Source organism: Chiroxiphia lanceolata, chromosome 2 (assembly GCF_009829145.1).
Source record: "Chiroxiphia lanceolata isolate bChiLan1 chromosome 2, bChiLan1.pri, whole genome shotgun sequence".
NCBI lineage: Eukaryota > Metazoa > Chordata > Aves > Passeriformes > Pipridae > Chiroxiphia > Chiroxiphia lanceolata.
The window spans coordinates 2106398-2129974 of record NC_045638.1 but is presented as its reverse complement, the minus strand read 5'-3'; the positions used below and the strand labels follow the sequence as shown (position 1 = coordinate 2129974).

The following is a 23577-nucleotide window of genomic DNA, read 5'->3' as shown; positions in this document are numbered from 1 at the left end:
CTAAATACAGGGGGGAGAGAAGTGCAGGGATGAGAAAAGTGAGGGGAAAGACCTGCAGGGGAGCTCCCTGGAACACGGTGTCCAGTTTGGAGTTGGGTTATTTGGGCCTGGCCACATAAGGATCATGGAATCCCAGAATGGTTTGGGTTGGAAGGGACCTTAAGGATCATCCAGTGCCACCCCCTGCCATGGGCAGGGACACCTTCCACTGGCCCAGGTTGCTCCAAACCCCATCCAGCCTGGCCTTGGAGACTTTCAGGGATCCAGGGGCAGCCACAGCTTCTCTGGGATTTCTATCCCAAGCCCTCCCCATCCTCACAGGGAAGAATTTCTTCCCAAAATTTAATCTAGCCCTGCCCTCCTTCAGCTTCAGGCCTCTCATCCTATCTCCACCTGCCCTTGGGAAAAGTCCCTCTCCAGCCTTCTTGTAGCCCCTTGAGGCACTGAAAGGCTGCTATAAAGTCTCCCTGGATTCTTAAATGCTCTTTCAAAATATCCTCTCTTCTCATGGTTCAAGACATCAAAGAGGGCCAAGTCAACAATCATAACAACTTAATAATCATAGGTTTTTACACCACTGGTAGCTTGCTCTCTCTCTCTTTATAAATAAAGATTGACAAAACACAGAACACAATTAAAATTTCTTGATGATATGTCTTCAGTTTGCTCTCACCACACCCCTACATCTGGATTTGTCTGAAGGTTTTGAAATACTCTGTGCACCAAGGAACCTAAAACTTTGCCAGACTCATTCAGCCCATCTCTCTAACAGTTATGACAACTGATATAAAGGAAAGTCAAGGAATAAACGGCCTGATTTGGTCTGACAGAGTACAAACAAATGAGCTCCTGTGATAAGAACTGAACAGTGACAATTAGAAGAGCTGCTAAGAAACCCCATTGAGTGGGTTGTCCCATCAGCAGCAAAAAGCTCCAGGGCCCCTGGGAGGCAAAGGGCTCAGTATTTAACCTCAGATACAGATCAGAGAATGAATCATAAAATCATGGAATGGTTTGGGCTGGAAAGCACCTTAAAGATCATCCAGTTCCACGCCCCTGCCATGGGCAGGGACACCTTCCACTAGCCCAGGTTGCTCCAAGCCCTGTCCAATCCTCCCCTAAATCAGCCTGAGATGCCAGAGCTGACAGTCAACAGCAGGGCACAGACACTGGGAGCCCCTGGAGCTGGTCACAAACTGCAGCCTGGGGTGGGGAACTCAGGGTTCCAAATTATGTTCCAAAGCCACAGCTCACACCTGGGGCCCATGGGCAGCTCAGATGTGGCAGAGCACCACAACACTTATTTCTGAGTACAGGAATCCCAGAATCCCTGAGGTTGGAAAAGTCCTCCAAGATCATCCAGTCCCCCCTGTGCCCCATCCCCACCTTGTCCCCCAGCCCAGAGCACTGAGTGTCACAGCCAGGCCTTCCTGGGACACCTCCAGGGCTGGGCACTCCAAACCTCCTTGGGCAGCCCCTGCCAAGGCCTCATCACCCTTTCCAGCAAGAAATTCCTCCTCCTGTCCAACCTGAGCCTCCCCTGGCACAGCTGGAGGCCGTTCCCTCTCCTCCTGTCCCTTGTTCCCTGGCAGCAGAGCCCGACCCCTCCCGGGCTCCCCCCTCCTGTCAGGGGGTTGCAGAGCCAGAAGGTCCCCCCTGAGCCTCCTTTTCTCCAGGCTGAGCCCCCCCAGCTCCCTCAGCCCCTCCTGCTGCTCCAGCCCCTTCCCCAGCTTCACCAGGAAACACTCCCTGTGTCCAGGACAGGATGAATCTGCATCCCAGCTCAGTGCCATCTACAAATCCGTCTTCCCCATCCAAAGGAAAAGAATATCTCAGTGGAGGACGATCTGAATTATCTGCTACACCTGATTTAAACTTCACTGTACTCCATGGGAGCCAACTCCAACTCAGGTTTCACCTGAATGCCTGTGGAAAAAGCCACCTACAGCTCCCTGTAGGTCAATCCCAAAGGATGCAGCCAATAGCTCCTTTCCTATTTAAACCCAGCCTGAATTGGGTATTAACTACCTGCTGTGTTTGGCAGATCTCTTATTCCTAAAATAAATAACTGTATGAAAAGTCATAAACTCTATACTGGACTTTTTCATTAAAAAAAAATAATCAAAAAATAGAAAAAAAAAAATCAAAGTACTGTCAGGATTTGAGCAGCCTCACTTATTGCAGTAAATCTGGCTTCCACAGCTGTTCCTGCTGTACTGTGTCCTTCAGCCAAGAGTAGCTGCAGTCCAACATTTCCTCCTTAGGTTATCCCTCAGCCAGAGCAAAGCCAAGTGAGTTTTGGACAGGACTCGCATGCTAGAAATTATGAATGTGCTCTTATTAGAGCAGGTTGCATGTTTTACATTAAACAGCCATTCAAATAACAATCCAGCAAAATGCTGGTGGATATGAGAGTTACTTTGGCTAAAAGAACACGTTTTTCTTCCAGTCTCCATCAAAACTCACCCGTATCTATCACTCCGAGGATCTGAGGACGTTAATGAAGATTTTGCTTAAACTTGGTTGAGCTCCTTCCCTGGTGCCAGATCCTGTTCTCCTGTTTCATAGTTGCACCAGTTCAGAAATTGCCTGGTTCTCACTGGGGACGAGCCTTTTACAGGTTCCACTGCAGCTCATAAAAGAGGGGGGAAAAAGAGGAAAAAAAGAGAAAAAAAAAAAAGAGGGGAAGAAAAAAAGAGGAAAGCAGCATTTTCTCCTCCTGCCTGTTAAAAACTTGCCTGTGCTGAGTTGAGACCCACAGAGTGTCTCATAAAGTGGTTTGGTTTCATACCATCCCAGAATGGTTTGGGTTGGAGGGGACCTTAAGGACCATCCAGTGCCACCCCCTGCCATGGGCAGGGACACCTTCCACCAGCCCAGGTTGCTCCAAGCCCCATCCAACCTGGCCTTGGACACTTCCAGGGATCCAGGGGCAGCCACAGCTTCTCTGGGAATTCTATCCCAAGCCCTCCCCACCCTCACAGGGAAGAATTCCTTCCCAATATCCCTCTGTCAGTGTGAATCCATTCCCCCTTGTCCTGTCACTCCAGGCCCTTGTGAGAAGTCCCTCTCCAAGTCAAACCCTGAAAGAAAGATTTCCTATAAAACCAAGAGAATTTCGGTGTTCCAGCAGAATTCCATACCTTGTTCTGAATTCAAAACCAGGCCTGGCAAGCTGGTTAAATGAAGTTAAAGATTAGCAATGTTGCCATCATGTGGCTGCTCTCAGCAAAGGCTCAGGGCATGAGCCTGAATTTATTAATCACCAGAAAGCAGATTGCACCTGGATTCTGCTGTTAAAATGAAGAGACAGCAATTGAAGTTGTTGCCATTACAGAATAGAATTAGCCCTTTGTTACAGTAGTTGCACAGCAAGAATGTGTGTACAATAAATAAGGTTATAACACCCCTTCCACTGCGATTCTTATCCTCGTGGATTTATAGGTCGGATTTAAAACTGCACTGCAAAATTAATCTTGAGTTATCCAAGCAGAAACTATAAATTGAAAAGCAAAAATCACCTCTCAGTGCAGAAAGAAAGAAGGAATTAAAAAGGACAAGGAGTCAGTTTAATGCCCTTCACACTTGCAATAGCTTTTAAGTAAATTTTAATGTTCCAAGCCCTGAATTAATTTATCTTATGACTGCTATAATAATTTGTGATTTTCAGTAATTTGATTATGTTTTCTCTCTCTCCACTCCAATCCCTTCTCTGCAGAACCACACCAAGCTCTTCCATACTGACAAGAACATCCAAGGAAAGGAATTCCCACAGCCCACATCAGACAAGTTGGATGTTAGTTAGTTAGCAAGTTGAAAAAATAAAATTCTTCGTTCTAAATCTACCAAAAATGAGGCCAAATCCTGTCACCTGATAAGAAATCTCAGCTCCTGGCAGGAAATAATATAAACACCACTTGGATTTGCCAATTTGGTTAAGAAAAGAAAGTGTGAGTGTGCTGGAAAACACTCCTGGGTCATTGCAAACTTCCAACGTCATCTGGGAGGTGAGGCCCTGGCACAGGTTTTCCAGGGAAGCTGTGGCTGCCCCTGGATCCCTGGAAGTGTCCAAGGCCAGGCTGGAGCAACCTGGGCTGGTGGAAGGTGTCCCTGCCCACGGCAGGGGGGTGGGAATGAGATGATCTTTAAGGTCCCTTCCAACCCAACCCATTCCGTGATTCCGCGATTCGTTCGGAAAATTGCTTCCTGACTCCTTGGAAAGGGAGAGTGAACAGAAACAACGGGGCATTCCCTGCCATCCCAGCTATTGGCAAAGCATTCCCCTTTCCTTGGTGGAAGAACAATGTCTGGGCAGTTGTTTCACACACACACACACATTTTCCTGCTGTGGAGGATCCAAGGAACAGATCGCCACGAAAAATAATCCCCTTTACTGCACTGTCTGCTCGAAATTACACATTGTGTCTGGAAAAACATGGCAGCAGGAGGCTCCTTTGTGCTGTTCCTGCAGATCCAAGCAAGGAACACTGAATTTTGGCTCGTTGCTGGCTCCTGACTCTGCCTCCTTGCAATCATCCACCCCACAGCAGAGGTGCAGCGCTTTCGTGGGGTCAGAATCCAGAATGCTGGAGCACACAGCCAACACATTCCCCCTCTTCTCCTTGCAGAGTAAATCCATACCTTCTTTCCTGCCCTGCTATTGATTTATAAGTACATCCAGCTGGTGCAACCCCACCGGTGCCAGGAAAAGGGAAAACAAAAACATCCACGGGCTCCTGCAGCTCAAACTGCCACTTTAAACAAGTTCAATTAAATGGGCCGAGATCCCACAGATAGCCACAGCCATTCCCATTCCAACCTGGCCCATTTCCATTTCCCTGAGCAAACAACACTTCAGAATCCCTTATTTCAGCTTGGCTGGAATCAAAACAGAAATGCCTGCCCAGCTTATTTATTTACTTTTTCCTGGCTAAAGGGGGGAAGTTTATGCTGAGACAAAACCCGACATTATTTATCATCACGATTTATCATCGTTTTGCTTAAGATTCACATCATGGGGCGGGGGGGGAAGAATCCACAGAGGAATTTCAGGGAAATAATAGCCTTCAAAATTAAGCTTTTCTGGTTAAACTCGTAGCAAGGGAAGCATTTTAAAATGAAAAATACAAAAGACACCCACACAGGCAACAGTGTGTGCATGTCTAGGTGGACTTGGTGCACAGACTGAACCTAAGAGCAGATTTAAATAACTGGGTCACAGGATAATAATCAGAGCACAAAGAAATCCCAAACCTGAGGATTTTGGGGGAATTAAACACCAACCAGCCCTCACAGAAAAGATGGCAACAAGTTAAAAGGCAACAAGCAGGTTCTTCTCCTTTCAAGAGCACCAGGATCAGGTTTTCAGTCCCTGGAAGAGCCCCAAGTTTATGACCAGTTTCCAGACAGAGAGAAATCTGTGAACCTTTTTAATTCTTCATGCCCTAAGAGGCAAAACCCTCTCGGGTTGCAGGCCAAGAGGCCTCAGGGCCGTGGCTTTCTGGGATTTCCAGCTGAGGGAAGGAGCAGCAGGATTCTCAGCAATATCACTTGGGCTGCAAGTGGCTTCCAGGCTCCAGGAAAACGCTGGCATATGCTGGGTTGGCAGGCAGGGAAAGGGAAAACTGAACTGCTCCCACTTTGCACATCCCTGCTGGTGTTTGGGGCACCTGCAGCCCTGGCACCGGGGGCAGGATACCAGGGAGGCTCCACCAGGTCACACAGAGATCAGCAGAGGGCATGGAAGACCTTCTCCTGGATGGAAGTGGGAGGTGGGAGAGCAGGGGGAGCAGGAAGATTCCAGCAGCCAGGTCAGGGCAGCCTCAGCACCCACGGAAATGGCAGAGCCCCAAAATCCCACAGCTGAAGAAGAACAGAGCTGCTGTTTGGGGCTCTGGGCTGCTCAGGGAGGAGGATAAATGGCACCAAATGTGGGGATTTTGCTTCAGGGTTTGTTGCTGCCAAGTAAGGGCTGGGAGATCTCCCAGGCAGGTAAAAATACCTGGAAAATCACGGAATGGTTTGGGTTGGAAGGAACCTGAAAGATCATCCAGTTCTAACCTGCTGTCATGGGCAGGGACACCTTCCACCAGCCCAGGTTGCTCCAAGCCCCGTCCAACCTGGCCTTGGACACTTCCAGGGATCCAGGGGCAGCCACAGCTTCCCTGGGAATTCTATCCCAAGCCCTCAGCACCCTCACAGGGAAGAATTCCTTCCCAATATCTAACCTAAACCTATCATTCAATTTGAATCCATTCCCCTTTGTCCTGTCACTCCAGGCCCTTGTAAAAGTCTATTCACAACTCTCTTTTCTTCACCAAGTGTAAAGAAGCCAAAAATAATCTCTTTTTAATAAAATTAAAAAAAAAAAAGAAAGAAAGAAAGAAGAAATGTTTTCTGGTACATGTAAGTTTGGAGGAGAGATTTCTGCTTCGTTTGCCTTGTTTTGGGTAACACTGTCACCTGCTGGCAGGAGAGCGCAAAACTGAAGTTTTGTGGCAAGAAAAGAGACTTTTCATCCTAGAAGGAAAAATAAACCCAGGTAAAACCCACTCCTGAGTAAGAAGGATCACCACTGGTGACCAAAAATCCCAGTGGTACCAAACTCCCTCCTTGCAACCAGGACTCTCAGCTTCCCATCCACTTCCTTCCCCCAGATTCCAGTTTCCTTCTCAACTCTCTCTCTCTACATCCCAGCTCAAATTAATCCATACCTGTGACTTTTCCTCTCCCAACCACCTCCATTTCCACCTACACATTCCTCCTTTTTAACAAGGAAGGAATAACTCCCTGACAGGAGGGGGGAGTATGGGGGAGTCGGGCTCTGCTCCCAGGGAATGAGGGGCAGGAGGAGAGGGAACAGCCTCAAGCTGTGCCAGGAGAGGCTCAGTTTGGACACGAGGAGGAATTTCTCCCTGGAAAGGGTGGTCAGGAGGAATTTCTCCCTGGAAGGGGCTGCCCAGGGAGGTTTGGAGTCCCCAGCCCTGGAAATGTTCAAAAAAAACATGTGGATGTGGCACTTGAGGTTTAATGGTGAACCTTAACCTGGGCTGACAGCTGGACTTGATGATCTTAAAAGGTCTTTTCCAACCACAGTGATTCTGATTCCACACTGAAATTTGGTGTTGCCACGGAGCAGTTGGTTGGAACTGCAACAGAAGAAATGTTTGCAGGGGCAGGAAGGACAGAAGGGTGTGAAAAGCAGAAAGGTTTCATCTAACAAACCCTGATGTCATGGAACCCATGATCAGAGAACTCCAGTCTGCCTCCTCTTCATGATCCTGACACTGCCAGAGCAGAAAACACACAGACAAGTTACTTCAAAAAGCTGCTCTTCTTGATAACAAGTTTTTATTTTATGCTATTTAGTTGGTAACAACGTTTGTATGCACACTCCCTGTGTTTATACAAAATACAGAGTCTGTTTTGAATCCACAGACAAGTATCAAACAAATTCTGACCAAAAGGCAGTGGTTAAATAATTACAAGATATATAAATATATATATATATATATATGGAGAGCAGAAAAATTTATCATCAATAGCACCATGTCTGGTTGTCTAAAAACTAACCATGATCACACAGCAGGAAGTCTTTCCAGGAGCAAGATGAGTCATGAATCCCTACCCATCTTAAAAATTGCAAAATCTATTGGAAACCCATCTAAAAAGTTGCAAAATCTATTGGAGACCCATCTAAAAAGCTGCAAAGTCTATTTGAAACCCCCAGTGCAGTTACCTGTGAATCCATGTGAAACAAGGCCTTGTCAGTGCAGTGGCTCGTGGAAATATTTGGATTTTAAGGTGGGACCTCCACGTGTTTTTGTTGAAGAGCAGATGATCCTCATGATTTTAATTAGCAGTAACTCAATCAAGGAAAAGACCTGTCATTGACTGAGAGTTTAAACTGTTACACTGGAGATGATCTTCCCTATTTCTCCCCTTCCCTCTTCAAGGACCTGCTCGACTGAAATGATGCCCAAAAATTCCAAGGCATTCTTGGAAAAGTCGGGGTTTCAGGTTTATCATTTTGCATCTCCCAGCAGAAAAAAGGCTCTCAAGGCATGGATTAACTTTCCTCAGGTGATTATAAAACACAATTCCTAAGAAATCAAGCCCTGGCTTCTTAGAAGGAAGCTGGAAAAAAACAGGAACTATTTATTTGGAAAGAATGGATGTTTATATATAAATATAACAGATTGCAGAATTGGGACATAAAGGGGCTGAAAACCAAGCCACCATGAATTTTCTAAGACTCTTTGCTTATTATTGTTGTAATTTCTTTGTAGACAACACAATTCATTTATCTGAAACACTGACACAGGTATTTGTTAATATTTCCTCCGTGTCAAACTTCTGAGTCACTTTATAAAACTATTTCTGCTTTTCTAAGTATTAGTCCACTCTCTTAAAAGATGACAGAAAACAAGCACTAATTAATCACACAACCAAACCCAGGGAAGAATTAAAGGTCAAAGAGGTTTAATATGAACACATACATACATTGTGGTGTATTTTATTGGCTCAGGGAGTTAAGTTTTGAAAAAGGAAAAAGGGGGTATTTCTGATGTCTGCACTCAAATCCTGCTGCCTCAGGAAAATCTCCTGCCTGCATTTCGTTTTTAAACACAGAAACTAAACAATGAAGAGCTTTTTTTCCTGCTGTTTAATTCCAAACCAGGTCCCCAGAGGGTCTCTTCCTTTTGCCTTCTTGTTTCTTGCAGTTCAATCTTCCCATTTCTGTTGAAGTCATCTCAGCCCTGCTCTGTGTTGCACCCTGACCATCAGCTCCCATTCCACAGCTACTGAGGGGAATTATTTGACACTCTGCTCAACAAAGAAGCCAAAATGCTGGAATGACACAATTTCCTCTTTTTTTTTTTCCTTTTTTTTAGGTCTTAAACCACATCAGATCCCATGAATACATTCTATTCTTCTTGTGCCACACAGGTTACTGGAAGACATAATGCTTTGTAAACACGAATTTAGGGACTCTGATGGAGACTTGCAGGTTACTGGATGGCTTTTTAAATACCCAGATTTCCCTGATTTCCTTAAGCTCTGGCATTTCTTCAAGTCACTTCCCAGCTTATTTCTTCTTTCTGCAAAAACTACATTCCTGAAACCTGTGTGTCTTCTACTTGGCAGGTCCTTCACAGTGCCACAGCAAATATTCACAGGGAACTTTAATTGGGAATTGAGGATTTAACATCTGCAAAAAGAAATGCACTCAAGATGTGGCTGCACTGACTTCAGACTGTGAAGAGCCTGCTAAAAGCTTCTTTGTTTGAATCAGCTCAGCCCCTTATTTGTCTGGATCAGAGGTGGTTTGATGTTCAGGTGTAGAAAGAGGCATTTCCTCAGTCCTGGGACGTTTTGGTGCTGGGGGATTTTGAAGACTGTCATCAGATGGCAACAGCCTCTCTGAAACAAGCAGACAGGGAGATCATTTTAAGGTGAGAAAATTCAGATTAATGAAGTAAATTGGTTTGCTGAATTCACAAACAATTCAGCACTCACTAAAAAAAAAAAACCCAAACCCTGGTTTGAGAGAGTCCAGCACCTGAAACAGTGATATGCTGGAAGGTTAAGGGTCTTTAAAACCCACATGTAGGACCTGGAGAACATCAAGTCCAGGTGAATTTATTCTTGATTTCACTATTATAAAGCCTGTAGTGACATACAGCAGCTGCCCAAGAGCTACCACCACAGTGAGAACACATTTTGTATTGTCAAAAGCACCTTTCAAACACATCGAGACAACGAAGAAGTTTCAGAATTTAAAACCGGGTTTGGGGGTTTTTTTTAATAACATAAATCTATAATGGAAAAAACTGATTGGCAAAAGACTTGGCTGGATGTTGAGAGCCACAAAAGCTTACCATGGTCCTGCTCTGAGGAAGGAGGCCCAGGAGCTGTGTCTGTGTCTGCAGGGGTGGGTGTATCTGGCTTCAATGAAATCAAGTTTATTCTCCTTTAAAAAAGCAGAAATAGTTCAGTTGCTTTATGGACATCATTTCCACAAATATTTTACTTAAAGGTTTAATTCATATTGAATCAGTTAATTGTAAAGGTAGCTCAGATATATTTTACTGCACTTTTTTAATTCTCTTTATATGTTGAATGGAGCATGATCCCATTCCAAACCCCTGTCATGGGCAGGGACACCTTCCACCAGCCCAGGTTGCTCCAAGACACATCCAACCTGGCCTTGGGCACTTCCAGGGATCCAGGGGCAGCCACAGCTTCTCTGGGCAACCTGGGCCAGGGCCTCATCATTCTCACAGGGAATAATTTCTATCTAATATTTAAATACTTAATATTTAAATACTAACATCTGAAGGGTCTTGCCAGCTGAAGGCTTCAGGTACCATTTTTGTACAGACAGTGGGACCTGAAGGCAGAACCCCAGGATATTCCAAGTTGGAAAGGATGCACAAGGATCATCCAAGTCCAACTCCTGGCCCAAGACAGCCCCCTATTTCTGCCATATGGCCACGGCACAGCCATCAGGTGAACTCTGCCACTGCCTCACAATTCAGGCAGAAATCCAAAAGCTGCACATTCAGGGTTCAGGAGGCATCCTGAGCTCCTCCAGAACTAGAACAAAAAAGTTCCACGTCAAGGCAGCTCCCACCAAGACCCAGGGCTGGGAATTTCTGTCTAAACCCCAACCTTTGAACGTGGCACAAGCCCAGCTCGTCTCGGCGTTTACGACCGGGAAGGGCCACATAAATCTCACCTGGGCGCCTTGAAACAGGCCTGTAAAGTGTTGAGGGCAACCCTGCGGGGCTGCTTGGCCCCAGTGCTGGGGGTGGCTGCCTGGCTGCTCCTCCTCTCCTCCGAGGACGAGGCTGGAACGTTTTTGGTGCCAACAGGAGTGGAAGGCGAGTCCCTGCTGGCGGCGCCGGGTGTTCTGGGCTGGGGGTTGGCAGGGCTGGGATCGCTGCTCCTGCCGGGAGGAGTCCCCTCGGCCAGCCTGGAGCCCGGGGAGGTGGATTTGTGGGACTGGCTCTTCTTCATCACCTTCTTCTCTGTCGCACCAGGAGTCCTGACACTGATCTGGGGCTTCTCCTTCAGTGGAATTCCCAGCTCATCCTTCTCGAAGGTGACGAAGGAACAGTATCCATCCGTGGAGGAAATAGCCAGGAAGGATCCGTCGCTGGACCTATTTGGGATTTATTGTTTTGCCAGTAAAATTCAAGGCCAGAACTTTTTTTTCCAACCCTCACACCCTCATGTTGTCCCTGTCTTTTCACCCTTCCTTCCCCAAGTCCATGTGTACATTTAAGCCCTGAGCAGCAGAGCGGGATATCCCGAATGGGTTCAGTTTTCTAATTTCCCACATTAAATTAAAAGTGGGGAGTCAGACCAATGACTTTGTCCCATATGTGCAGAACCACGAAGCAGGATTGTGCAGATAAAGCAGATTTTGACCAGAGCACAGAAACCTGAACTCAGGTGACTTCCAAAACCTCCAAACAATTGAATTATTCCCAGTCACGCTGCCTGAACAACGAGGACTTTTCATGGGCATTTACCACGTTCATTTTCACAGGGAACTTGCACCTTTTTCCCCAATTAATTAAGAACCATAATTCTCCAGTTAACAGGTGCTTGCTGTTCAGACCCTGATGACAGTGACCACACATATGTCACAAATTAAATATAAACCCAAAAGATGCCTCACGGAACTTGGACACGGAAAAAAGGGAATTTCCCCTCTCACAACGAGCACCAGGAATAGAACAATTACTTACCAGGAAATGTCACTCAGGGTGTGATAATGGATGTTAGAGACATAACCAAAGGGGAAGGACTGCTCAGTGTCATAAAAAAGCACAGAATCTTCTGAGGCCACAGCAAACACCAGTCGATAGGGCAGGTTAAACAGAGCAGGGCACGATTTCTGACTGATCTCATCTAGAGAGCAAAGAAATGAACACACTGAGAATTCTCTCCTGCATTTATTGCAAGGTTGTGACTGCAGATATAATAAAGATGATATTATTGATTAGATATGCACTGAGAAGACAGCACTTGTATAAAATGTGTAGTTTAATGTCAAGTACAACATTTCTGTTGCCTGAAGTTTGTCCCCTGTTGTCTTAACTGAAGAGAAGTTGGCAGAAGCTTTTTCCCCTCTGGATTGCTATTATTTTGTAAAGTTTGTCCTATATTTTCCAGCTGAAATTTTTCAGTATATTTATATGAAGTTTAGTTTTACAGTCTCCCTTTAGAGCAGCTCCAGAGACAAATGCAGACACTCATCTCCTTCCTTTGCAACACACCCTTACAGGGGATCTAAAGATCACGATAAAAATACAACAGGTAGTCTTTAAATCCTCTAGGGAACACTCCAAATTGACCCTCTAAAGAAAGGAGCAAAGCTCTGCCTTTTCACCAGAGTAACAGTGGTCTTGTTAAAACATAAACCCTCCTGGGCCCACTGGGCTCACAGCAAGGCTGAACTTCAATCCCCAGGTAAGTTCTTGTGCCACTTCATACAACCCTTTCCCCACCTCAGAATTCCTGCTCTGGCCAGTAACACCAGCAACTGCTTCAGGTTTGGCTTCCTTGAACAAACATCAGCTCTCTGGTGCTTCTCTGATGTGGGCAATTGAGACTGAGAGAAAATATTTCACCGGATCACTCCTTTAGTGCTAAACCGAGTTATTTATTTTCAACACAAAAGAAAAACATTAAACAGCGTTTCTGTAGCTTGAGAGGCCGAGTAACAACTAACAACGTTTATCCACTCTATCAAAAGCTACTCACGAGGTGCTTAAGGTGAACTGAGGGTCTTAAGAATCAGGAAACAGCTCCTAAGATGTGGCACAGCACTGTCTTAGTGGAATGTTAAAAGGCTGAGGCATAAAAATAGTAAACAGCCAGACTGGCCCTTTCCCACATTTGCTGGAAATTCATACTCCCTGAAGGACTTACAGTACCTTTGTTAAATGCTCCTCTCAACTCGAAGTAGACTGGGCAGCAGCGAACGGCCAGAGTTCCCTTCCCAGGACAAGGCAGGTGACCCACAGGCCTTTCAGAAAGAATCAGGGGGTTCAGGAAACACAGCTCCACTGTTTCAGGGGTTTTTTTTCTTTTTTTTTTTTTTTTTTTTTTTTTTAAATAAAACCACACGTTTTTAAATCTTATTAAACTCTTTACCTTTTAAGGTTGTTCCTGGAGAAGACATAGGTGGTGTTGGTAACGTTTTCTCCCGATTCCACGCAGCCAGCTGAGAAAATAAAAGGTTACAACGTCACTCAGGAAGGTCCTGAGCACCCACTTGATGTCCATAACCATTCAGCTTCTCGGGAATCAGGCTTGTCAGTCGGGCAAAAGCACCCCAACACAATTTAAAAAGGCATCCCAAATATTTATTTAGCGCTGGTTTTGTTTCCTTTTTATACTTCCCCCCCTTCAAAGCTTCTTTTTGGTGCTGCCAGACATCTATAAAAGCAGTGCTTGTACCCCGATCCCCTCCTTGCAGTGCTGTTTTTTAGTCTGGCTGCAGAATGTTCTTAAGGAAGGACACAAACAAAGAGGGATCAGTTAAAAGAAACCACTCACTATCCTTTGTTTCTCTTTTAACAGAGTTCTGGTGTTGCAATTTACGTGTTTCAGTTCAGAAAAGCTTTATAAATCTCATTTTTATCGCAGGAGGAAGTTGATGTTATGGAGTGCTAAAGGAGCACTGTGTTTTCTTCAGCAGGGAGAATGAGGAATGACATTATTAGGATAAATGAGCATCCCTGAGCAGTTAGAAAGCAATATTGAGGCACATTCAAACTAGAACAAATTAGAGAGGGAGCTGGGGAGGCTCAGCCTGGAGAAAAGGAGGCTCAGGGGGGACCTTCTGGCTCTGCAACCCCCTGACAGGAGGGGGGAGCCGGGGGGGGTCGGGCTCTGCTGCCAGGGAACAAGGGACAGGAGGAGAGGGAACGGCCTCCAGCTGTGCCAGGGGAGGCTCAGGTTGGACAGGAGGAGGAATTTCTTGCTGGAAAGGGTGGTCAGGCCTTGGCAGGGGCTGCCCAGGGAGGTTTGGAGTGCCCATCCCTGGAGGTGTCCCAGGAAGGCCTGGCCGTGGCACTCAGTGCTCTGGGCTGGGGGACAAGGTGGGGATGGATCCATAGGGTGGACTGGATGATCTTGGAGGTCTTTTCCAACCTGAGTGACCCTGTGTTTGTGTTTGGCACCGACAGTGATCCCACACCTTGTCCCACCCCTCATCCCAGCCCCGCCTGCCAGGAGGGGCCGTGTCCGTGTCCCCCATTCCCGTGTCCGTGTCCCCCATTCCCGTGTCCGTGTCCCCCATTCCCGTTGCCGCCACAGGTTGGACTCGATGATCTCGGGGCTGTTTTCCAGATCTTGGAGCTGTTTTCCAGCTTGGATGATGCTGTGACACCACCTCAGCCACAGCCCTTGTTCCCATACCTGGAGTGAGCAAATAGGAGCCGTCAGGAGTGAAGCTGAGCCGCCGGAAGAAGGACTTCATGCTGTCGTCGTGGAACATCCGGTAGCTCCTGGCCTGCAAAACAGGGAAAACAGGGTTGCCAGGAGTGTCATGAAGCTGGAATTCCAGGGAGAGGAAACATCCAGTTGCACAACTCAACCCAGTAGAACTTTTAAGAGAAAATGTTTGAAGGAACCACGGCTCCTCCAAACTTTCTGCTCTGCTATAAATTCTTCACAGTTAAGAAAAACAGGCCCTGATCCCTCTTCGGCTGAACAAAACACTCCCAGAGCAGACCAGTAATCCCAAAAATAGTCAGAACCTGGAGAACAACATTATTTAACAGTCAGTGTGAGGGCCTGTTCCTCAGGCACTTAATTTTAACTCCAGTATTAGAGGTTGAAAGAGAAACTTCTCTAAGGGCAAACTGCCTGCTCTCAAGCCTGGTCTTCAGTCTCCATAAAACTCTAACAAATGCTTTCCCCAAAAAAAGAAAAAAGAACGAACAGAAGGAATTAAAAAGGTTATAGCCAGCTTGGAGGTGTTATTTTATTATCACTTAGAACTGTTTTGGTGAAAAGAAGCCCTTTGTTTTCTCTCTTAGAGAGAATTTCCTGAATTTTTCCCTAAGTCATGTTTTTCTTAAAAATCAGCCTACCTTCTGGAAAACTTCAGGCTGCTAACTTTAAAAATATTATTGCTATGTCATATCCATGAATAAACTTACAGCTACTGGTAGACATGCTTGAAGTTTTTCCTGTTAAAAATCCACCACACATGGTATTTTTCCAAAGCATTATAAACACTGACAACCAAAGGCATTGTGTGGCTGCTTTGATCAGATTAACTTGCAAGAAGTTTTTGGGGATATGGATTAGGGGTGATTCTGGTGGTGATGGTGGGACTGGGTGATCCTGAAGGTCGCTTCCAACCTTGTGTTAGTTACATGGATCACAGGAATGGCAAATTCTTGCCCTTTTGGTTTCATGGAACACAAAACTCATGGAAAAATATCCCCCAGCACAATTCTCCAGTCCCAGCAGAACAACGTACCTCTCCTTCAGCTCCTGCTCCAGATGGCATCTTGGTGACATTGAATGCCACTCTCTTGGTCTGGGTGCTGTACACCCGCAGGACCCTGCGTGGTGAGAGCACAGTCAGCTGGCACTGCAACACAAACCACTCACTGCCAAGGGACCTTAAAGCCCACCCAGTGCCACCCCTGCCATGGGCAGGGACACCTTCCACCAGCCCAGGTTGCTCCAAGTTTATCCAACCTGGCCTTGGACACTTCCAGGGATCCAGGGGCAGCCACAGCTTCTCTGGGAATTCTATGCCAGACCCTCACCACCCTCACATGGAAGAATTCCTTCCCAATATCCCATCTAATCGTACTCTCTGGCAGTTTGAAGCCATTCCCCTTGTCCTGTCCCTCCAGCCCTTGGAAATAGTCTCTCTCCATCTTTCTTGCAGCTCCTTCAGGCCCTGCAAGGCCACAATCAGGTCACCCCAAAGCTTGTCTTTTCCAGGCTGAACAATCCCAGCTCTCCCAGCCTTTCCTCATAGGACAGGATCTCTATCCCTCTGATCATCCTGGTGGCTATGAACAGCTTCCTTTCACCCCAAGTCTCACATAATGCCCCAGGACCTCCCTTCTCAGTAAATGACAATCACCCATTAATTAAAATCCTCCTCACAAGACATCACCTGGGGGATGTGTTTTAATGCCTAAAATAACCAGTGAATCCCTGACAATGCTTTGACTCAATAAGGTTTGTGAAGTTACCAGCACATGGATTCATGGAGGAAAACGGGAATGAGCAGACAGGGAACTGCCAGGCTGTTCCTACCTGTCCTGGAGGTTCCTGCAGAGTGGGAATTCATCCCAGAAAGACAGTGAACTACATCTCCATGAATCATGGAATCCCAGAATGGTTTGGGTTGGAAGGGACCTTAAAGATCCTCCAGTTCCAACCCCCTGCCATGGGCAGGGACACCTTCCACCAGCCCAGGTTGCTCCAAGCCCTGTCCAACCTGGCCTTGGACACTTCCAGGGTTCATTTCCTTTGGAACAGATGAAACCTGGAGCACATCTCTGCACAGAATGCTGGAACTCCCCTGACTTCACCTCACCAGGACAGTGGGAGCCCAAGCAAACCCAAGTGCCCATCCCACCTCCCAGCTCTGACCTTCCCTGAGTTATGCTGGCTTAAGATATATTTGGTATCAGCAACAACCAACAACATGAAAACTTATTTCCTGAAGAAAAATTCCTACACAAATCCATGTTAAGCTTATTTGCTGCCAAGAGAGGACACTCCCATTCACAGGCATCGTTTACCACAAGGAAAAAATTAAGCAAAGTATCATTTTACTTTCACATCAACCTCCTTGCAGAACAATCTGAATAAAACTAAAAAAGTCACATGTATCTGCTGCATTTCCTTTTAATTCATCCTCCATTGAGAAAGAATATTAATTAATATGAATATTTTATTATTTATGTTAATTATTAAAACACAGACCAGCAGCTCACCTGTCACAACTCAGGGTTGCAATGTACTGGCCTAGAGGATCCCAGGTTACTCCTTGGACATAACTCTTGTGCTCATTAAATATTGAAACCTTCTGTCCTGGAATTACAAACAGCTTTCAGATCCCAAGCTCAAACGTGTTGTAAAACATTTCTTCGTTTCAGAAATAAAACAAGACAAAAAATTAAAGTGTTAATTTGACGGTAGCTGGAAAAAATAGAAGAAACAGTTGCTTTTAAAGTCCAGTTTAAGGCTTGTTTGCTACAAAATAACTCAGATGACTCATTTCTACAGGACATCCTGTAAGTTTGTAACTCAAGGATTTCCAATCCCACTGCAGTGAGATGGGAATGAACACAACTGTTTTATACTCAATGGAGTTTAAAAAAAGTCACATCTTGCAAAACTGAGTCTGAATCCTGTATTGCTTCCCATTTTTCACCAAGATCATTAAATCATGGAATCATGGAATGGTTTGGGTGGCAGGGACTTTAAAGATGATCCAGTTCCAACTCCCTGCCATGGGCAGGGACACCTTCCACCAGCCCAGGTTGCTCCAAGTTTATCCAACCTGGCCTTGGACACTTCCAGGGATCCAGGGGCAGCCACAGCTTCTCTGGGAATTCTATCCCAGCCCCTCCCCACCCTCCCAGCCAAGAATTCCTTCCTAATATCTAATCCAAATCCACTCTGTGCCAGTTTGAAGCCATTCCCCCTTGTCCTCTCACTCCAGGCCCTAAACAGTCTCTCTCCATCTTTTCTTGATGGCTCCTTCAGGTACTGGAAGGCCACAAGTTGGTTTGTTGGGGTGTGGAGTAAAGCAAGGAGCTGTTTATTCATGAGTTCTGAGTGAAAAAATTGGGTAAAGTTCATTATGAACACTCCAAGGTGAAGGGGTTATTGATATGTCAAATTTGCTGGTCTGAGGATATCTATATATCTATATTATATAGAGAGAGATAGATAGATAGATAGATTTGTATTTATGTATATAATATATATAATATATATAATATATATAATATATATAATATATATATTATATATATATAATATATATTTATATATATATATAAAATATATTTTTTTTTATATAGCTGGGCTATCAGCCTCACAATCCCAGAAAAATCAGACTCAGAAAAACTAATCACTAAAAAAAAATAAAAAAAACCCCAAACATGAAAAAGATGTTTCCAATTTCTTGGTAAATCCCACGAGGCTCTTCCACCAGCTCTGGAGATGAAAGGGATAAATAAATAAACGTAGCATTTACCTTTATTGACATCCCACATTATAGCTGTGTTATCCACAGAAGCAGAGGCCATGTAATTTCCATCAGAGGTCCAACAAATATCATACACATCTTCCAAGTGGCCTCTGGAAGCCAGAGGAGAGGAAAGCAATTGTTAATTTGATAATTAGCAGCTACGTGTAAACAAGAGTTTAAGGCATTTTTAGGTAAAAAAAAAATTAAAGAAAAAATAAATCAAGAGACAAATAAAGCATCACTGAAATAAAACAAACAACATGGTTTTCAGCTGTTAAAATATCCCTTCCATGTTCAGAAGGTGGTAAACATCCTGGAACCAGCTAAAGGGCTCCATCAAAACCCATTTTTATTGCCTGTTGTTTGAAGAGTTATCACATAGTATGGCAACTTCACGTATTTGAAAATTTGGGTTGTTTCTTTGCTTTTAAGAGATAAATGTTCCTAAAGGATCCTGCTGGTACTTCAAGCAATCCCACCAGGGCTTCTGGAATTGTTCTCACAACCAACCTCAGCAGCTGCCAGGAATGTTTCAGTTATGGAGAGCAGAGTTACTTTTCATTTTTTATTTTGTGAGAACAGCTGTAGTTCAACTGCCAGTGATGTTTTGATGCCTTGGCCACTGTCAGCTAAATTTACTCAGCCTCAGCATGTACTGTGCATATTTTATTAACTGTGGTACACTTGAAACAACAGCTGTAATTGCATCAATCATTTTATCTACTGATGCTCTTGGCCTTAATAAAGATCAAAATTTCCACTATAAAGCCAGTAAATAAAACTTCACATTTCTTTTATGTATTTCTGTGCTGAGCTCTAAGGGACTGCAAATCTCAGGAACCAATTTCAGAGTGTGTGAGTTATGACTTCTGCCTTGACTGAAGATGTCACAGAAAAAAAGTATAGAGGAATAAGTTAAATACAATAAAATCAGAGAATCACAGACTGGTTTGGGTTGGAAGGGACTTTAAAGATGATCCAGTTCTCACCCCCTGCCATGGGCAGGGACACCTTCCACTAGCCCAGGTTGCTCCAAACCCCTCCCACCTGGCCTTGGGACACTTCCAGGGATTCAGGAGCAGCCACAGCTTCTCTGGGCAACCTGTGCCAGGGCCTCCCCATCCTCACAGGGAAGAATTTCTTTCTAATATCTAATCTAACCCTGCCCCCTGCCAGTTTTAGACCATTCCCTTTTGTTCTGTCACTCTCTGTGTGTATAAAACATCCCTCTCTATTCTTTTTATGTGCCCTCTCAAGGGGGGCTTCTAAGGATTAATAATAGAGCAAGCAAATCTTAGAGAGCACTGAATTTCTGCAGACACTGAAGACTGCACCACACGACAAAAGCCACTGGGGACCCAAAAACACTGAAGAGAAAAGCAGGCTCACAAAATAACGAGCTACCTTAAGGTTTTAACCACTGCCCAGTTCTCCTTGTTGAGCTGAGCTTCATCCTCATCCTGAAAAACCAGCGGCTCCAACTCCTTGCTGTCGTTCAGCTTCCACAGCAAAATAACAGCATCTGTGGAAGAAATGAGATGAAGAAATGAGCTGAAGCTCCTCTCTCTCCCCCACTCCCTGTTTCGTTCATGCGTTTCATGGGATCCAGCAGCACGATCATCCTGCACAAGACCCACGAGGGGCAGCTCTCACCGTCTCCCCCGGACGCCAGGATCTCGCCGCTCGGAGAGAAGCGCACAACGTTGACGGCCTTGGTGTGCCGGGCCAGGTTGGACAGGAATTCCACGATGGCTTTGCCGTCCGGACCTTTCTCCACCTTCCAGATCTGCTTACAGAAGCGTCACGGAAGTTTGGAGGGCCAAGGGGCAGTGTCACAGCGTCAGCAAGGCTGGGAGAGACCTCCAGGATCGTCCAGTCCCACCCCAGCACCACAACAATCACCCCGAATCCACGTCCCCAAGGGACACATCCAGACACCTCTGCGACACTCCCAGACACAGGGACTCCACCACCTCCCTGGGACACTTATTCCAAGGCCTGATCACTCTGGCAGGGAAAGTTTTTTTCCTAATCTCTGATCTGAACCTGCCCTGGTGCAGTTTGAGGCCATTTCCTCTCCTCCTTTCCCTCAGGACATGGCAGCAGAGCCCGACCCCCCCTCCCTGCCCCCTCCTGTCAGGGAGTTGGGGAGAGCAATGAGGTCCCCCCTGAGCCTCCTCTTCTCCAGATAAACCCCCCCAGCTCCCTCAGCTGCTCCTCACAGGACACGTTCTCCAGACCCTTCCCCAGCTCCGTTCCCTTCTCCAGACACACTCCAGCCCCTCAAATGTCCTTTTGGAAGTGAGGGGCCCAGACCAGAGCACAGGACTCGAGGTGCAGCTTCACCACTTCTGCAATCCCCACTTCCATCAGCCCATGGTGAGGCAGCCGTGCCCCTGCAGCCCAGGGACTCCACAGGGAGCAGAGATCCACCTGCAGCCCCTGGAGGAGCCCACACTGGAGCAGGGGGATGAACCCTGCAGGTTTGCTGGCAGGACTTGTGACCCTGTGGGGGACCCACATTGTTCCTGAAGGACTGACCCTGTGGAAATGGACCCACGCTGGAGAACTTCCCGTAAAACTGCAGCCCACGGGAAGGACTCATGTTTGAGAAGTTCCTGGAGGACCATCTCCTGTGGGATGGACTCCACATTGGAGCAGGGAAAGGTGTGAGGAGGGAGGAGATGGAAAAGGCAGGAATGAAGCTGAGTCTGGAAGGAAGGGAGGGGGTGAAGGGAAGGTGCTTTTAGTTTTCTTATTTCTCACTATCCTCCTCTGTTATCAACTGGCAATAAATTAAATTGATTTCCCAAAGTAGAATCACAGAATGGTTTGGGTTGGAAGGGACATTAAAGCTCATCCAGTCCCACCCCCTGCCATGGGCAGGGACACCTTCCACCAGCCCAGGTTGCTCTGAGCCCCGTCCAGCCTGGCCTTGGACACTTCCAGGGATCCAGGGGCAGCCACAGCTTCTCTGGGCAACCTGGGCCAGGGCCTCCCCACCCCCATTTGGAAAAGAATTTCTTCCTTCTTTCATGTGCATTAAGAATTCAAAAGATGAGAAAGAACTGCCTGATTTTGCAGAGGTGGTTCCTACAGCCACATCTCTGGGGACTTGTGCTAGTCAACATTTTCCTTAGGGACTCTCAAAAGGATGAACAACTGGGAAACAAAGTGTGCAAGCACCAACACAAATGACTGAGGAGAGATAAAGCTGAAGGTGAATGAAAAAGGCTGTACAAAGACCTCACACTGCTGAGTGACTACTCATAACATGGCAGACAAAATTCAACTGTGAGGAACGTGAAGAAATTAAAATTAGTTGTTTCTTACTGACCCACAGGTCTGTGCCCTCCATTAGCACTACTCCAGTACAGCAGCCAGCAGCTAAGGAGGTAATTTTCCACAAATAACACTTTGACACTCAGCAGCAGAACTCAAGGAGAACTCAAGAAGATGATCAAAGGGCTGGAGCACAAAGTTGCTGTGGAGACACGCTGGGAGAGCTGGGGGTGTTCAGAGTGGAGAAGGCTCCAGGGAGACCTCAGAGTCCCTTCTAGTGCCTAAACCCCGACCAAAGCAGCCGAACTCACCCTCACAGCCGTGTCCACCCCTGCCGAGGCCAAACGATTGATCTTCCCATCCGCCCCGTGCTGGAAGTCCAGGCTGTAAACAGGCTCCTTATTGTGCCACACGATTTCGCAGGTGATGACCTTCATGTCCGCTGAAGAAAACAAGAGCAAAAGCCCACCTCAGTTCTTGCTCCTTAGGGCTCCGGCCATCAAACTTCCCGCACATTTCGCAGGCACCGCTGTCACACCCCGCAACTTCCCAGCAGGGAATGACAGGATGCTTTGAGGAAGGCCATTCCTAAAAGTTAAGACTGAGTACGGCTAATGCGCCAGTTTCGGGACTGCAGGACAAGAATATAAAGCCCTGTCTCTCGGCCCACCCCACCATGGGTAGAAAGGCACAAAGGAAGAAAACCCCGCTGGGGTAACAACCCACACAGCGCCCGGTTACGGGCGGCCCGGCGCGGGGGGCAGAGGCGCCGCTGGCCGCTCCCCTGAGCCCCGGGGACCCCCCCGAACGCGCTCCCCACACGCCGGGATCCCCAAATCCCGGTACGGATCCCCCTCCCACACAGACACGGGACACATCCCCCCCCTCCTTCCCCCTCACCGTCCCCGGGCCGAGCGGCTCCCGCGCGCTCCCGCCTTTCCCGCCCCCTCGTCCCCACTCCGCGCATGCGCGCGCCCGCCCCGCGCGCCGCCTCAGCCGCCTCAGGGACTCGCGGCGACGGGACAGAGGCAAAAAAACCCCATCCAAATAAAGCTAAAACCTGAAAAAGTCCGGTGCTCGCCTGTCCTCAAAATAACAGATTTTTATTTATTTTTTTTTTTTGATTTAACGGGCGTCGCTGCGCTTCGCCAGCGTAAACGCCCTGTTGTCGTGCAGAATTCCCCTGTTCCCGTCCTCAGGTTGCCGAGGAGGAATAATTTAGATCCCGGCAGCAGAGCGTGTGATGGGAACCTTCGATTTCGTGGAGGTCGAGGGGCCATAAAAAACCCACAGTTGTATTGTTTTTCTCCGTGTTAATACCCAGAATAGGGAAATCGCCCACCCTGCACTGGTGGTGTTACTGTTTCATGCGCTTCTTGCTGCTGAACAAATGATATGGTTTCATCTTCTTCTCCTTCTTAAAAAAGGAAATATTTCCAGGCAAGGTCCAATTAAGCAAAAGTCCTAAAAATGTGTCCCCCTGGGTGAGGAATTGGGCAGTTCCAGCCTCAATCACCACGGGGGCACCTGCCTGGGTGGTGTTGGACACACAGGAGATTGTGGTTGTGCCAGGGAAACGAGGCAAGAATAAATCCAAGGTTTTCTACAGTTTCCCTGTGTGCTGTCCCATTCCTGAGAGGTGCTGGACAAGATGGAGATGGGGTCAGGAAATCTGGAGAGGAGTCTCTGTTCCCTCAGGCCCCGATCTCGGCTCGCTGGGAGCAGGGACAGGACCCAGGGAAGGGCTGGAGCTGGGACAGGGCAGGCTCAGGGTGGATCTCAGCACAAGGTTCTTCCCCCACAGGGTGGTGGGCACTGCCCAGGCTCCCCAGGGCAGTGGGCACGGCCCCAAGGCTGCCAGAGCTCCAGGAGGGTTTGGACAACGCTCTGAGGGACAGGGGGGAGTGTTGGGGTGTCCTGGGCAGGGCCAGGCCTTGGACTGGGTGATCCTTGGGGGTCCCTCCCAGCTCAGGATATTCTGTGATTCCCTGGTTATTTCTGCTGCCAACACCCGCCTTGCTCCTGAGAAGAGCCAG

The 23577-nt window shown here is 47.0% G+C and overlaps 1 protein-coding gene across 2 annotated transcripts; it reads right to left on the bottom strand.

Moving 5' to 3' along the window:
• Window positions 1-8464: 8464 nt before the first annotated feature.
• CHAF1B (chromatin assembly factor 1 subunit B) lies at window positions 8465-22500 on the bottom strand. 2 transcript variants are annotated; one of them, XM_032681137.1, is made up of 14 exons: window positions 22442-22500; window positions 21853-21983; window positions 19913-20045; window positions 19664-19781; window positions 18266-18369; window positions 16995-17091; window positions 15512-15596; window positions 14440-14533; window positions 13171-13240; window positions 12951-13042; window positions 11760-11922; window positions 10742-11167; window positions 9882-9973; window positions 8465-9423 (listed from the first exon to the last, which is right to left on the bottom strand). In XM_032681137.1, the coding sequence occupies exons 2-14, from the start codon at window positions 21976-21978 to the stop codon at window positions 9305-9307; spliced, it is 1719 nt and encodes a 572-aa protein (XP_032537028.1). In that variant the 5' UTR covers window positions 21979-21983; window positions 22442-22500; the 3' UTR covers window positions 8465-9304. The 2 variants fall into 2 exon arrangements, with proteins under 2 accessions (XP_032537028.1, XP_032537027.1); XM_032681136.1 differs by lacking the exon at window positions 22442-22500 and adding an exon at window positions 22106-22327.
• Between the last annotated feature and the right edge of the window lie 1077 nt (window positions 22501-23577).